Source organism: Kogia breviceps, chromosome 18 (assembly GCF_026419965.1).
Source record: "Kogia breviceps isolate mKogBre1 chromosome 18, mKogBre1 haplotype 1, whole genome shotgun sequence".
In the NCBI taxonomy this organism is placed as follows: Eukaryota; Metazoa; Chordata; class Mammalia; order Artiodactyla; family Physeteridae; genus Kogia; species Kogia breviceps.
The window spans coordinates 15,191,179-15,205,519 of record NC_081327.1 but is presented as its reverse complement, the minus strand read 5'-3'; the positions used below and the strand labels follow the sequence as shown (position 1 = coordinate 15,205,519).

Below are 14,341 nucleotides of genomic sequence, written 5' to 3'. Positions count from 1 at the left end.
CATGTCACCTGGAGCAGGTCAACCTCTCTGAGCTTCGGTTTCTTCTGTGCAATGAGCATAAGAATAATACCTGTTGGGGGACTTCCCTGGCGGCCCAGTGGTTAGGACTCTGCGCTTCCACTGCAGGGGGTGTGGGTTTGATCCCTGGTCAGGGAACTGAGATCCTGCATGCCGTGCTGCAAAAAAAAGAATAGCACCTGTCTCCCAGGGTTGTTAGAAGTGAGTCGTTCTCGAACTTTAGCTGCATCAGAATCTCCTGGAGGGCTCTTTAAAAAGCAGAATGCCGGGGCTTCCCTGGTGGCGCAGTGATTGAGAGTCCGCCTGCCGATGCAGGGGACACGGGTTCGTGCCCCGGTCCGGGAAGATCCCACATGCCGCGGAGCGGCTGGGCCCGTGAGCCATGGCCGCTGAGCCTGCGCGTCCGGAGCCTGCGCTCCGCAATGGGAGAGGCCACAACGGTGAGAGGCCCGCGTACCACAAAAAAAAAAAAAAGCAGAATGCCGGACCCCACCCTCAGTTTCCGACTCAGCACATCTGGGGTGAGTCTGCTGAGATCCTGCACTTCCAACAAGTTCCCAGGTGATGCTGATGCTGATTGTCCAGGGACTGCACTTTGAGAACGGCTTTATAAGGTTTCAAGGAGTTAATAAAGGTGGCTACTTATAACAGGGTCTGCACAGAGTAAGTATTCAATAAATGTTACTATTATGGCAGAAAAATGGAGGGGAGAAGAAAGTAAGTTATGTAGTGGGGACCAAGTATGTACCAGGCTCTGTGCTACGGTCTGATGTTCATTTAATTTTCACAGTTACTCCATGAGATGGAGACAAACAAACAGTTACATGCCTGGCGCTACTCAGCAGGGAGGCAAGGCATAGCCCCTGGTGTCTCCACATTTAGATACAAGGGCCCCCTTCAGGACCCCACACCAGCCCGCCCAGGTTGTGGCCATCTGGACCCCATCTTACCGATGTGGAAATGGGCCTAGAGGCAAGGTCTTGGTCCAGGTAGAACCTAGGTTTGTCTCACTCAAACCCTGTTCTGGTTCCACAGTGAGTGAGGAGGGGTAAAGAGAGACCTTGGACAAGTCACAGTCAGGCTGTAAGAATCTTAATTGATAGCTTGGGGCAGAGGACTGGAGGGAGGGGCTGCATGGGGCTGGATGGACCACAGGTGAGAAAGGGCAGAGCCAGCCTCCTCTAACCTCTAGCTATGTGATCATGGCAAGTTACCCATCCTGAGCCTCAGTTTCCCACACCTGTAAAATGGGCATAATGGTAACACCCATCTTGTAGGAAGAATTAAATGAGTTCATATTAGTAAAGTGCTTAGAACAGCACCAAGCCCATAGTAGGTGCTCAGCCAACATCAGTTTGTAGGGCTGTCACTAGGTGCCGCTGCCTAGTGCCTATGACCTGTCCTCACTGTGCTTCTGCCTGCCTGCCCACCCCCCCCATCAGAGGGGAGGGATCAGAAGAGCAAGAGAGTTATTTTTTGCAGGGGAATTTCACAGCCTAGGAGGTGCTGGCACAAAGGCCCAGATGACAAAGGTATCTGGTGTCCCTGGCTTGGTGTCCCTGGCTTCCTCTCCCTCTGCCCCAGGCCAGCGCCACCCTTGGTTCCTCTCGCCTGGCAAGGCTGCAGTGGGGGAGATTCTGGAACTTCACCCCACCCAGAACTGGAGGTCAGGACCTGAGGAGCAACCCTCAGCCAAAAGTCTCCCACCCTGGTCTTGACGGAGCTTCCCCCTCATCCTCTCCATTTAGCAGACAAGCCCCCTGCAGGGGGGGCTGCCTGGCAGGATTCCAGATCCACCTGAAACCAGCTGCATGACCCTAGGCAAGGGAGTGGCCCTCTCTCAGTCTCAGTTTCCCTGTCTGTAAAATGCAGATTAATAATAGAAGTGCAGGGGCTTCCCTGGTGGCGCAGTGGTTGAGAGTCCGCCTGCCGATGCAGGGGACGCGGGTTCGTGCCCCGGTCCGGGAAGATCCCACATGCCGCGGAGCGGCTGGGCCCGTGAGCCGTGGCCGCTGAGCCTGCGCGTCCGGAGCCTGTGCTCCGCAGCGGGAGAGGCCACAGCGGTGAGAGGCCCGCGTACCGCAAAAAAAAATAATAATAATAATAGAAGTGCAATAAATGTTTGGGGAGGTAGAAGTGAATCCAGCATACCAGAAGGGCTCTGTGCTTGGCGGTTATTTATTCATTTGACGAATACTTATTGAGCACCTACAATGTGACAGGCACAGTGGAAGGTGTTGGAGACGCAGTGGTGCACAGGACAGTGTCCTCACCCTGGGGGAGCTTGTTTTCCAGGGTTGAAGGGACAAGCAGTGAATGGAGAAAAACTATATAAAGAAGAGTATAATGTCAGGTAGTGACAACTGCTGTAGAGAGAAGAAAAAAACCACTAGTAAAGGAGGTCACGTAAGGGACTGCGGAGGCAGTTTGTCTTGAGTGGACAGAGGGCCTGATGAAGGTGACATTGGAGCCGAGAGCTGCTGGAGGAGAGGAAGTGAGCCCTTTGGTCACCTAAGGGAAGAGTGGCCCAAGCAGAGGTGAGCAAGGGTGAAGGCTCTGAGGTGGGAATGAGCTTGGTGTATTGGGAACAGCAGGGGCCTGGACAGCAGCGGGCAGTGGCCGGGAGAGGGGAGTAGAAGATGACGTCAGAGGCAAAGAGGGTAGCAGGGTCTTGAAGGGCCTTCCTCTTGAAACATTCATGGCACCTCAAATCCCCAGAGCCGACTTTCTGCTTTGGATCCGGGGTGCCCATCTTGCTTGAGAGGGGTCTGGAGTATTATGGGTAGCCCTAGCCCGACACCCCCCCATGCCCACTGGGGTTCCCACACAGTGACCTCCAGGCCGGAGTGCCAGGGGTCTGAGGGGGAGGTGACTTGGAGGTCCCAGACAAGTTCCCCTCGAGATCCCATGGGGATGACCTCCATAATTTGAAGTCCGAAGCTCTGCCCTCAAACCGCTCTCCAAACACTCCTGTAACTCTGAGGGTGACCTCTCCCAGGCTCCAACACTGGGGCTCCCCGGAGTCTGGAGGGGTCGGACAACCAGACCACGCGCCCCACGCCCGAAGCCGCGGTCCTTGCGCCACCGGGAGAGGCCGGTGCAGCGGGCGACTCCCGGGCCGCTGCGGCAAAGGCTGGGCAGCCGCGCCCTCCCCCCGCGGTGATTCATCCCGCCCCCTCCCTCTCCCTCTCCCTCTCCCTCTCCCTCTCCCTCTCCCTCTCCCTCCTCCCTCTCCCTCCTCCCTCCTGTGGCCGCCGCCGCCGGCGCTGCAGTGCGCAGGAGACCGCGGCCCGCGCCCAGGCGCGCCGGAGCTGGAGCGGGGCCGGGGTCCGCGCACCTGGCGAATGTGTTCGGCTGCGCGCACCAGCGCAACAGCCCGAGCAGCGGCCGCCGCCCGCGCGGCGGCGGGGATGCCCGGACACCGGGCTCCGGGGCTGGGCCCCCGGCGGTAACCGGAGCGGGGGGGCCGCGCCCCCCCTCCTCCCCCCCTTGCCGGTCCCAGAGCCGCAGCTGCTGCGCCCGCGCGTTCCCGGGGACATTCTGACCGCCGCCGGGTCCCGCCGCCTCTCGCCCCGCTGTTAATACCGGCGGCCCGGGAGGGGGGCGCAGCGTGCGCAGCGCAGCCATGGGGACGCTGCTGGCCTTCGTGGTCGGCGCGGCACTGGGTGAGTGCGCTGGGGGCGCGCGCGGCGGAGGGCACAGCCGGAGCACTGGCCGGGCGGCGGGATTCGCGCGCTGGAGACTCCCGGCAGCGGGCAAGGGCCGCCCTCACCGCATACCCCGGCCCGGCTAAGTCCTCTTCAGAAGTTGTGCGCGCGGGCAGCGGGGTTCCTGAGGGCGCGGAGGTGCGGGTGGGCGCGAGCGGGCGGGGGCCGGGCTGGCACAGGTTGGTGGATGCGGGCGTCCAGCCGGGGGCGAGGAAACGCGGAGTCAGCTGTTCCCGGAGCCCCGCAGGCTGCAATGTGACACCCACAGCCGCGGGAGGTGGGGGTTGGGGCGGGGGTGGAGGCGGCGCCCGGAGATTGGGACGGAGAGACGGAGGGACTGGGAGAGATGGAGACGGAAGAAGGGGCGAGAGACACAGAAGAACTCCTGAGCGCTCCGCTGGGAGACTGGGGAGATGGAAGTACGGGGGGAGCCAAGAGAGAGGGATGCAGAGTGTGCCTGAGAGAGAGAGATTGAGGAAAGAGAGTTAAGAATCTGAGCGGTGGAGAGAGGAAAAACTTGAGCGAGGCAGAAAGAGATGGAGACACAGGTAGACACAGGAAGAGATGGAGTTTAAAAAGGACAGGGAGAGGTGGAGTGAGAGAGCGAGAGGCCGGGAGAGCGTGTCTGAGCCTGGGAAAAGGACACAAAGTGGTGGGACCTTTAGAGAGACCCCTAAGAGAGAGAAAGAGGGGGGGACAAAGACAGAGGCGCTCAGGGAGATGGAACGAGACAGCAGAGGAGGAGGGCAGAAAACCCCAAGATTCACAGCGGAAAGAATCAGGGACAAAGGAAAAGCCCCGGAGCTAGAGAGAGACATAGCATTTGCTAGTGAGCAGGAAGGAGGGGGCAGCTAAGAATGTGGAGGAGGGACTCAAAGGGACTGGAATCCAGTGAGGGTGCAAAGGCCCTGGGGCCAGAAAGCGCTCAGAGACTTTTGAGAAGCTAATAGGAGGTGGGATTGGCTTCAGGAGCCAAGTGAGGAGCCTGGGAGCAGAGGGGGCTGAGGCAGGAGTTGGCCGGGGTGGGGGGTTGTGGACGACAGGAACTTACGGGACTGGGGAGCAGGGCTGGAGTGTGGGTTTGCCCTGGTTCCCGTGCCCACCTCCTTCTCAGGCCTTGCCTTCTCCCAACCCATTTCTCTGGGGCTGGCTGGTCTTACAGAGCAATAATGGTAGAACTGACACTGCCACTTTGAACTTCTAACACAGCTGGAAATCTGGTCCCACCACCTACATGCTGTAGTATTTTGGGCAAGTGGCCTTCTGAAGAAGGGGTACTTGGGTAGCAAAAACTCTGAGCTACTGACCACAGTAACAGCCCTGTTGATTGGGGGTGTCCTGTGTGCCAGGCCCCTTGCGACCTTACCTACCCTAAAGAACTGCCCAGCAACCTCCAGAAGCAAGGACGATCGATTCCCTCACCATTCACAGAGGGAAACTGAGGCTCAGAGAGGATGAGGGACTTGCCAAGGGCACATAGCAGGTGGCAGAGCCAGGCTCAGCATCTGTTTCTGGCCATTCCTGATCATTATTGAGGGGAAACAGATGGTTTCTGAGGGGCCTGAGAACTAACAGCCAGCGAGCCTGGCATTGCCAAGGGTGATGGGTGTCCTGGCTCGACCTGAGCCTGCTGTCCCCGCAGTGTCCTCAGCCTGGGGAGGCTGTGTGGAGGTGGACTCAGAGACCGAGGCCGTGTATGGGATGACCTTCAAAATTCTGTGCATCTCCTGCAAGCGCCGCAGCGAGACCACTGCCGAGACCTTCACGGAGTGGACCTTCCGCCAGAAGGGCACAGAGGAGTTTGTCAAGGTGTGTGGGAGCCTGGCAGGGTTGTGGAGGGTGGGCGTCTGTGTGGGAGTTGGCGAGGGTAGGGTTCCGGTAGGGGTTGGTTGTTTGTTTGCAATAATGTGCTATTACTGATGACCTGGATCCAAATTCCAGCTTCACCGTGACCGACTGGTGACCTTGGGCAAGTCATTGAGCCTCTCTGAACCTCCGTTTCCGCCTCTGTAAAGATGGGGGGCAGGTGGTCTCTAGCTCTGAGGTTTGCATGAGGATTGATTGAGTTCCTGCACCTGGCACATGGCACAAGATCAATATCATTGCCGTTATTTAGTACGAGCAAAAATGTCTCAGGTGGTCATCATAGAAGGAAACAGAACTTTTTTGACCTCCTTTTTGCTATGTGTATTTTGAATTACATATGAGGGGGCGCCATAAACTTTGAGGGCCTGCTGGAGAATCGGGGTCTACAGCAGCCGGCATCAGGCTGCCTCTCTCCCTGCCTGGGGAGCGTGTCTGGGGGCCGGGGAAGAATGGTAGAGCATAAAGGCCAGGAATGCCGCAGGGGGGCTCGGGAGGATAACTGAGGAACGCGTGTGTCAGCATGTGTATGTGTCAGGGCTCCGGACAGAATAGAGGTCTTGGTGGCGGACGTGGCCCAGGGGTGACCCCGCCCCCACTGCCGCCAGATCCTGCGCTATGAGAACGAGGTGCTGCAGCTGGAGGAGGATGAGCGCTTTGAGGGCCGCGTGGTGTGGAACGGCAGCCGGGGCACCAAGGACCTGCAGGACCTGTCCATCTTCATCACCAACGTCACCTACAACCACTCGGGCGACTACGAGTGCCACGTGTACCGCCTGCTCTTCTTCGACAACTACGAGCACAACACCAGCGTCGTCAAAAAGATCCACCTTGAGGTGGTGAACAAAGGTGAGTCAGGCCCACGGGCGGCCAGATGGAGGGACAGATGGCAAGCAGGGGACGGCTTGGCTCCGCGCCTGGGCAGCGGGGACGGGAGCAGCACCTCCTTCCTGGAGTCCAGCTCCGGCCTCCATCTCCCTTCAGCCACGGGAGGTCACAGCGGGCCTGTCCCGTGGAAGTGCTGGGTGCCTAACTCGTCTCTGCCACCTGCGCTGTGTGACCTCCAGGTGGGTGCCTCCCTGTCTCTGAGCCGAAGGATCGTCCTGTAGCAAACAGGATGATAATAGTATCTGCCTCTCCTGGTGTTGTTGGAACCATTCTTGTGTCACAGGGAGGTGGTGAGGATTGAGCGAGATGCTGGGTGTCGGTTGCCGGCGTGTCTGTCACAGCAGGGCCTCAGCACACGGGGGCAATGGTGGTGTTGTGTCTGATTGTCAAGTAACCTCAGCCCTGCCTCCCTCTGTCACGTGGGGCAGGAGATAGGAGAGTGTCACCTGGAGCGGTGCTCCTCGTATTTTACTGTGTGCACGAACCACTTGGCAGTCTTGCTGATGTGACAATCCTGACTTAGCAGATCTGGGTTGGGCCCAGGATTTCATCTCCAATAAGCTCTCAGGCGAGGCCAAGGCTGCAGGTCTGGGCCCACAACGAGCAGCAAAGATCTAAGGTGTTGTTGAACCATTTCATCATTTTGGCTTCAGCTGCCTTGAACCCCTTTCCTGAACTATCTTCTGATTGGGTGTAAATTGGAATTTTCCAGGGCCCTATGGCCCATTGGCTTAGAGAGTCAGGGAGGTATCCCAGACCTTGGGCCACCAAAGAGCAAGGCAGGTGAGTCCCGAGGGGCCTGCAGTGCACACACATCATCACGGGCAACGTGCATTGGCCCACCCTTCCCTGAGAGGGGTGCTGGCTTTAGCGCCTTACATGGAGTCCATCATTGAATCCTCCCACGCACCCTGTGGGGTAGAGGCTCTTCCTATCCCCATTTTACAGATGGGGAAATCGAGGCTCACGGAGGGAAGATTACATGGCCAAGGTGGCAGAGCTGGGACCTGGATTTGAACCCAGCCAAGCCTGTGTGACTGTTGTTTCTGTCCTTGGCATGATTCACTATACTCTGTCAGCCAGAGCCTGTGGGTTTCTTTTGATAATTAGCATTTTTAAGTGTATTATCAAAGTGATCCAGCAGAATTCAATTCAGGAGACATGTCTGAGCGACTCTTTGGCGTAGGTCACTATGCTGGGTGGGCAGTCGCCCATGGATGTAGATGACGGAGCCCTGCCCGCGTGAGTTGGGGGGACAGCTGTAACAAAGACACCCCAAATACTGTGGCTTAACAAAATCTCTGTCAGTCCTATCTCTCAAATCTGTGTTGAGGTGAAGGGTCAGGCGGTGGGGAGGCTCCACGATGCCCTTCAGGCACCCAGGTTCTTTCCACCTTGTGGCTGAGCCCTTGCTCACAATGCCGTCCTCACCTGCACGGTGGAGGCTGGGCTCACGCACACCCGTGACCTAGTAGAGTCTGATTTTTAACGTTATCTACCACATTATACTGCCTCCCAGAGCCTGTGTTCTTTTTTTTTTTTTTTTTAATATTTATTTATTTATTTGGCTGTGCTGGGTCTTAGTTGTGGCACGTGGGATCTTCGTTGCTGCGTGCAGGACCTTCGTTGTGGCATGTGGGTTCCTTTTTTTTTTTTTAGTTGCGGCATGCGGGCTCTTAGTTGTGGCATGAGGGATCTAGTTCCCTGACCAGGGATGGAACCCGGGCCCCCTGCATTGGGAGCACAGAGTCTTAACCACTGGACCACCAGGGAAGTCCCCCAGAGCCTGTGTTCTTATATTTATGTAATGTAGAACTCTTTCTGTTATCTTCCCAGAGCCTGTATTTTCTGCATCCTCCACCATACCCCAGTATTTTTTATCCACCACATTATGGTACTGCTTTTTTAACATTACTCACTGTAGTGTAGTATTTTATATTATACTGTATGCTATACTGTTTCACATTAATAAACGTGTAACTTTTTATCATAATCCATCATAGCAGAGTATGTTCAATGTTATCAATCATATTATCACATTTTTATCGTTAGCCACCATGCTATAGTATTCTAAAATATTATCAATCATATTGTAGTATTTAAAATTTTTACTTGGTTTATATTCATCATCACCAATCATAGTGTAGTATTTTTTTTAAAGAAAATTTTATTTTATATATCACTAGCCATGAATTTGTCATTAGTTATTACGGCCACCAAAAAATATGGAACACTTCATGAATTTGCGTGTCATCCTTCCACAGGGGACATGCTAATCTTCTCTGTGTCATTCCAGTTTTAGTACATGTGCTGCCAAAGTGACAGCATACTGTAGCATTGATGTATTTTTTTAAGTTTATTTTATTTTATAAATTTATTTATTCATTTATTTATTTTTGGCTGCATTGGGTCTTCATTGCCGTGCGCGGGCTTCATCTAGTTGTGGCGGGCAGGGGCTACTCTCGTTGTGGTGTGCGGGCTTCTCTTTGCGGTGGCTTCTCTTGCTGCGGAGCACGGGCTCTAGGCGTGCAGGTTTCAGTAGTTGTGGCACGTGGGCTCAGTAGTTATGGCTCACAGGCTCTAGAGCTCAGGCTCAGTAGTCGTGGTGCACAGACTTAGCTGCTCCACAGCATGCGGGATCTTCTTGGACCAGGGCTCGAACCCGTGTCCCCTGCATTGGCAGGTGGATTCTTAACCACTGCGCCACCAGGAAAGTTCCAGCATTGCTATTTTTCTTTTTTCCAGCATTGCTATTTTTAACATTACATATCACTCTACAGTATTTTTTTCATTCCGCATGATATTATTCTATTGTTAGCATCACTGGCCATGCTATATTCTTTTTTATTGTAATCCACTCTTACTGCAGTTTCAACATTACCCATCAGTCTGTATTGCCTCCTGGTAATGATCCCTCAGCAATGAACTGAGTCATTTCCAAATGAGGGGCAGTGGGTGCTGGTGGTGAGACCTTCACTGGCCTGGCAGGGGTGCAGAAGATGGTAGGAAGCACCTGGGGGTCCCCCACCAGGGATGGGGCTGGCAGCTGGGGACAAGCTGGCTGATTCTATTTGGACACACCTAGTACGAAGGGAGCAGGTGTTGAGGTGAAGCAGTCGCTGAGGCTGGCAAGACATCCCACCTGCAAAGGTGCAGGCTGGGCTTCAGATCTGGGGGCTGCCTGTGTGGGCAGGCAGGTGAAGCTCTCAGAAGATTTGGGGTTTTTGAAGAAATCAGAGGTCTCCCTAGAGAAGGTACCTCTGCCCTTCAGTGTGACCCCTCTGCCTCAGTTCCTCATCTGTAAAGTGGAGGAGTCCCACCTCCTGAGATGTCTGTGTGGGTCCGTGGAAACTGCACTGGACATATCCCAGCCATTTCCAAGTTTCTCTTTGGCTGGGGAACCTTTCCAGAGCAGATAAGAGCTCGGACCCTACAGTCGGTTACACTTAGGGTTGAATCCTGGCTCTGAGTGCAGTCCTGGCTGTGCATCCTTGCCCAGCACTTTGCCCTCTCTGCGCCTCAGTGACCTTGTCCTGCAAATGGGCTGCAGAGCCATACCTGTCACTGTCCTAATCTGATTGGGAGAGCAGGAGATACCAGATTACCTAAATCCGTTTGGGCATTGAGTTCCAGGAGCAGGGGTGAGAATTCCGATGACTGAGCTTTATCCAACATATATTCAACTCAGTGTGCTTCCGGAGGTCAGCTGACGTGGGAAGCCTGGACTGTCTCTATCCTTGGGGTTGTTTCAAAGAGTCAGAGAGATGCTCAGATAAAGAATTTAGCACAGAGCCTGGCTGAGAGCATGCATTCACTGCATGGGACACATTCATGGTATCTTTGGAGTGAAAGAACGAACAAACAAACAGTTGAGGTGTGGAACCCTGTCCCCAGCTCCTCCTGCAGGGAAGCAGGGGAGAAGCATCCAGCCCTGCACCCCCCATCCCCTGTGGTCCAGAAAGCATTGGTGCCATCTGCACTGGGTGTAGCAGCAGAAAGTGCCCACTCCCAGGGGAGGAAGACCACGTGGGAACAGCCGGGAAAATGAGATCCTGACCATCCAGAAGGAGGGGGCCAGGGATGCAGAGTGGACACCTGCGAAATCCGGCCGAGGACGCCACAGTGGCCTTCCACTCTGGTCCCCTGGATGAACGCACTCCCTTTACAGTTTAAATTTAGGCTCAATGAAAGGAAGCTGGTGTTGGCAAGAGCCAGGGCTGCGGAAAGGATAGAGGGTTTCCAGAAAACGTCAGCGAATAGCCAGCACTTACGCAGTGCTGACTGTGGGCACATCCACGCATGTTACAGATGTTAACTTGTTTTCTTTTCCCAGCAACCCTGTGAGAAGGCATGAGTATTATCATCCTTATTTTACAGAAGGAGAATAGAGGCCCAGAGAGGTGGAGTCATTTGCCTGAGGTCACATAGCTAGTAAGAGGCAGAGATTAGATTTGAACCCTGACAGTCTCGCCTCAGAGCCCCTGCTCTTAACTACTGTGCTGTACTGCCCCAATAATAACAGTAATAATATTAATAATAGTAAACATGTATCAAATGCTATGTATGTGTCAATTACTATTCTAAGGATTTTTAGAGCTTGTTTAATTCTCACAACACTCCCATGACAGAGATATTGTGATTATCAACTTTTTTTTTTTTCCCTGTGGTACACGGGCCTCTCACTGTTGTGGCCTCTCCCGTTGCGGAGCGCAGGCTCTGGACACGCAGGCTCAGCGGCCACGGCTCATGGGCCCAGCCGCTCCACGGCATGTGGGTCCCAGACCGGGGCACGAACCCGTGTCCCCTGCATCGGCAGGCGGACTCTCAACCACTGCGCGACCAGGGAAGCCCTCAACTTTTTAAAAATCATTTTTTTGTTGTTGTTATTTTTATTTGGGGATTTTATTTTATTTATTTATTTTTGGCTGCGTTGGGTCTTCGTTGCTGTGCGTGGGCTTTCTCTAGTTGCGGCGAGTGGGGGCTACTCTTCGTTGCGGTCGTGGGCTTCTCATTGCGGTGGCTTCTCTCATCGTGGAGCACAGGCACTAGGTGCGCGGGCTTCAGTAGTTGTGGCTCGCGGGCTCTAGATTGCAGACTCAGTAGTTGTGGCACGTGGGCTTAGTTGCTCCGCGTCATGTGGGATCTTCCTGCACCAGGGATCGAACCCGTGTCCCCTGTATTGGCAGGCAGATTCTTAACGACTGCACCACCAGGGAAGCCCTCCACTTTTTATAGATGGGGAAACTGAGACCCAGAGAGGTTGAGTCACTTGCCCAAGGTTACACAGCTGGCAAGTGGTAGAGCCAGGATTTGAACCTGAGTCTTCTCCTTGTAGAGCTACAGCTCTTGGGCACCTACAACCACCTGAATGACACAGAGGACCCTCAAGTTACACAGGGAGGCAGGTTGAGGGGGATCCCGAAGCCCGTCCAAGGCTGGTTATTGAGAATCACAGTAACAACGATGACTCTAGGGAAGCAGCCTGGCCTCATTTGCAGACCAGGACCAGGGAGGTCAAGCCACTTGCCCAAGCTTGCACAGCAAGCTGAAGGCACACTCGGGCTGCCACCTGACCCTGCCTGGCCCCTGCAGCCAACAGAGACATGGCGTCCATCGTGTCTGAGATCATGATGTACTTGCTCATCGTGGTGTTGACCATATGGTTCGTGGCAGAGATGGTTTACTGCTACAAGAAGATCGCCGCTGCCACGGAGGCTGCTGCACAAGAGAACGCGTGAGTGGGGTCGCGGAGGAGGGGGAGAGGCAGCCCAGGACAGCCAGCGCTTCCCAGAGGGGAGCTGAGCGCGGAGGCGGGCAGGGCAGCAGCCCAGGGCGCCATCTGCCAGTCCTCCCCAGAGGGGACCATTTGGTGTCAGAGATGCGATGAGGTCCCAGCCCCTCCCCCCTCAGACTCTCAGCCCCCTCTTCCGTCAGGACCCAGGGTTCAGGCCCAGCGTCCTCTGCCCCAAAGATACAGGACTCCAGGCCCTAGCCCTTTTCCCCCCAGGACCCAGGAATCTGAACCTCCAAGTCCCTGCTCCCTCATACTCAGACTCCAGGCCCTCAACCCCTTTCCCTGCTAGAACCCAGGAGTCTAGCCCCCCAGATACCTCCTCCCTCACATTCAGGACTCCAAGCCCCAGCCTGGGCTTCTTTTGGATCCCTGGGGTCCAGCCAGCCAGCCCCCTCTTCTCTCTGACTGGAGCCCTGTGCCCCTGGGACAGAGACCTCAACCCTTCTCGGCCTCTGGGGGGGTGGGCCAGACTGACGGCGGGGTTGCTGTACCCCTGACCTTTGCCCCCACAGCTCGGAATACCTGGCCATCACGTCAGAAAGCAAAGAGAACTGTACGGGCGTCCAGGTGGCCGAATAGCCCCGGTAAGGTGGCTGGGCAGGCAGGGGCTGGAGGGCCTGGAAGGTGTCAGCCATTAGGTGCCTGATGCCCTGTCTCTTCCTCACCTTTAGGCCCTGGGCTCCGCCCCAAGGAAGAGCTAGCCCTAACAGGGAACATCCGGGCACAGCCTGCCCCCAATGGGGGTTGGCCATTCCTGGGCCTCCACAAGCCTCAAAGTCCTGCCAACGGAGCCTCCAGGGTGGGAGGGGGCAGGGGGCTTGGCTCACACCCCTAATCCAGCCTTCTTCCTCCTGCCCCATCACCCGCCCGCGCCGTGCATGATGGGTAAAGCAATACTGCCGCTGCCCCCATGCTTCTGCTGCCTGTTTGGGAGGGGGCGGTGAGGTGGGGGCAGCGGCTCCGCACCCCTCTTTCTTGCTGATTTGCACACATTGGCCGCTTTGGACATGCACTACTGGGGCCCAGCCCCTTCCTGCCCCCTCCCCGCCCGGTGAGGGTTATAATGGGCTGGAACAGCTTGGGGCAGGGGGTTCTGAGACCCACTCTGACTCCCAGCGACATTTCCCCTCCTGCTTCCTCTGGCTGGACCTGGGGTCTCCTCTCCCTGTGATGCACTCTCACCCCAGCCCAACCCGCCCTCTCTCACCAGCCTTGGATTGTGGCCACTTTGAAAGGGGCCCATTCAGCCTCGTCTCTCTTTACACAAGTAGTTTTGTTCATGAAATAAAGATTCTTGGACTTGCTTCATAGTCTCTCTCGTGAGCCCGGTCACCTTCTACACCCCCTCCAGATCCAGGAGCCTCAGTTTTCCTGGGGACCCGCCCTCCAGGGCAGGCAGCAGGGCCTCTCCACACACATTCGGGGATAAGATGGTGGCAGTGTCTCAGGCTCAGCGCCTGCCTGAAGACTGAGCGGGTGCAGCCACTTGATACTTGATTAATGTGTTGGGGTCTGGGGAGTCATTAGCTCAGCGGGCACCAAGAGTTTCGAGGGAGCCGGTAGGAGCCAAGGAAGCAGACTGGTAGCCGGTGTCAGGGGGTGTGATGAGGGAAGGAGAGAGAGGGCCATGAATGGAGAGAGAGGAGGAGAGGCTAGGGGCTGGGCAGTGCCAAGGCTGTACCAATGTGGCCCCCTGTGGGAGGCTGTGGCTCTGAGTGCAGGGGGTGTGAGGGGCGAGTGGGTGGGTCCGATTGTACAGGCACGGCCCATCTGGTGTGAGCAGCTGTGATCTGACTGTGTTCGAGGGCGTGGCTGTCCACAGGCAGGTGTCTGCTGGTGATCCTTGTGTGTCTGGGTGTTTATCTGGCCCTGGGTCTGACGTGGATGACTCTTGGCTGCTCGCCAAGAGTGTCTGATGTGGGACAGTGTGTATCTGCCTCTGGACACTTCCGGCCAATTGGCCTGGGCCTCAGCACTCAGTGCTGCCTTTTCCGGGCCAGGTCCCCATCCCCCCCTCCTCCCGTCTAGGACTTCCCAGCTCCAGAGGTCATTGCTGCTGGCGGCAGAGAGG

The 14,341-nt window shown here is 55.9% G+C and overlaps 1 protein-coding gene and 1 non-coding gene across 2 annotated transcripts; one reads left to right on the top strand and one right to left on the bottom strand.

The window, feature by feature from the left end:
* The first annotated feature begins 3,301 nt into the window (after positions 1–3,301).
* Positions 3,302–13,574, top strand: SCN1B (sodium voltage-gated channel beta subunit 1). Its single transcript, XM_059044410.2, has 6 exons — positions 3,302–3,683; positions 5,368–5,534; positions 6,197–6,437; positions 12,069–12,210; positions 12,783–12,854; positions 12,942–13,574. Exons 1-5 carry the CDS (start codon positions 3,644–3,646, stop codon positions 12,847–12,849), a joined length of 657 nt encoding a protein of 218 aa, XP_058900393.1. The 5' UTR covers positions 3,302–3,643; the 3' UTR covers positions 12,850–12,854; positions 12,942–13,574.
* Positions 8,696–8,804, bottom strand: LOC131745681 (U6 spliceosomal RNA). Its single transcript, XR_009332414.1, has one exon. It is a non-coding gene; the product is annotated as a U6 spliceosomal RNA (small nuclear RNA).
* Positions 13,575–14,341: the final 767 nt, after the last annotated feature.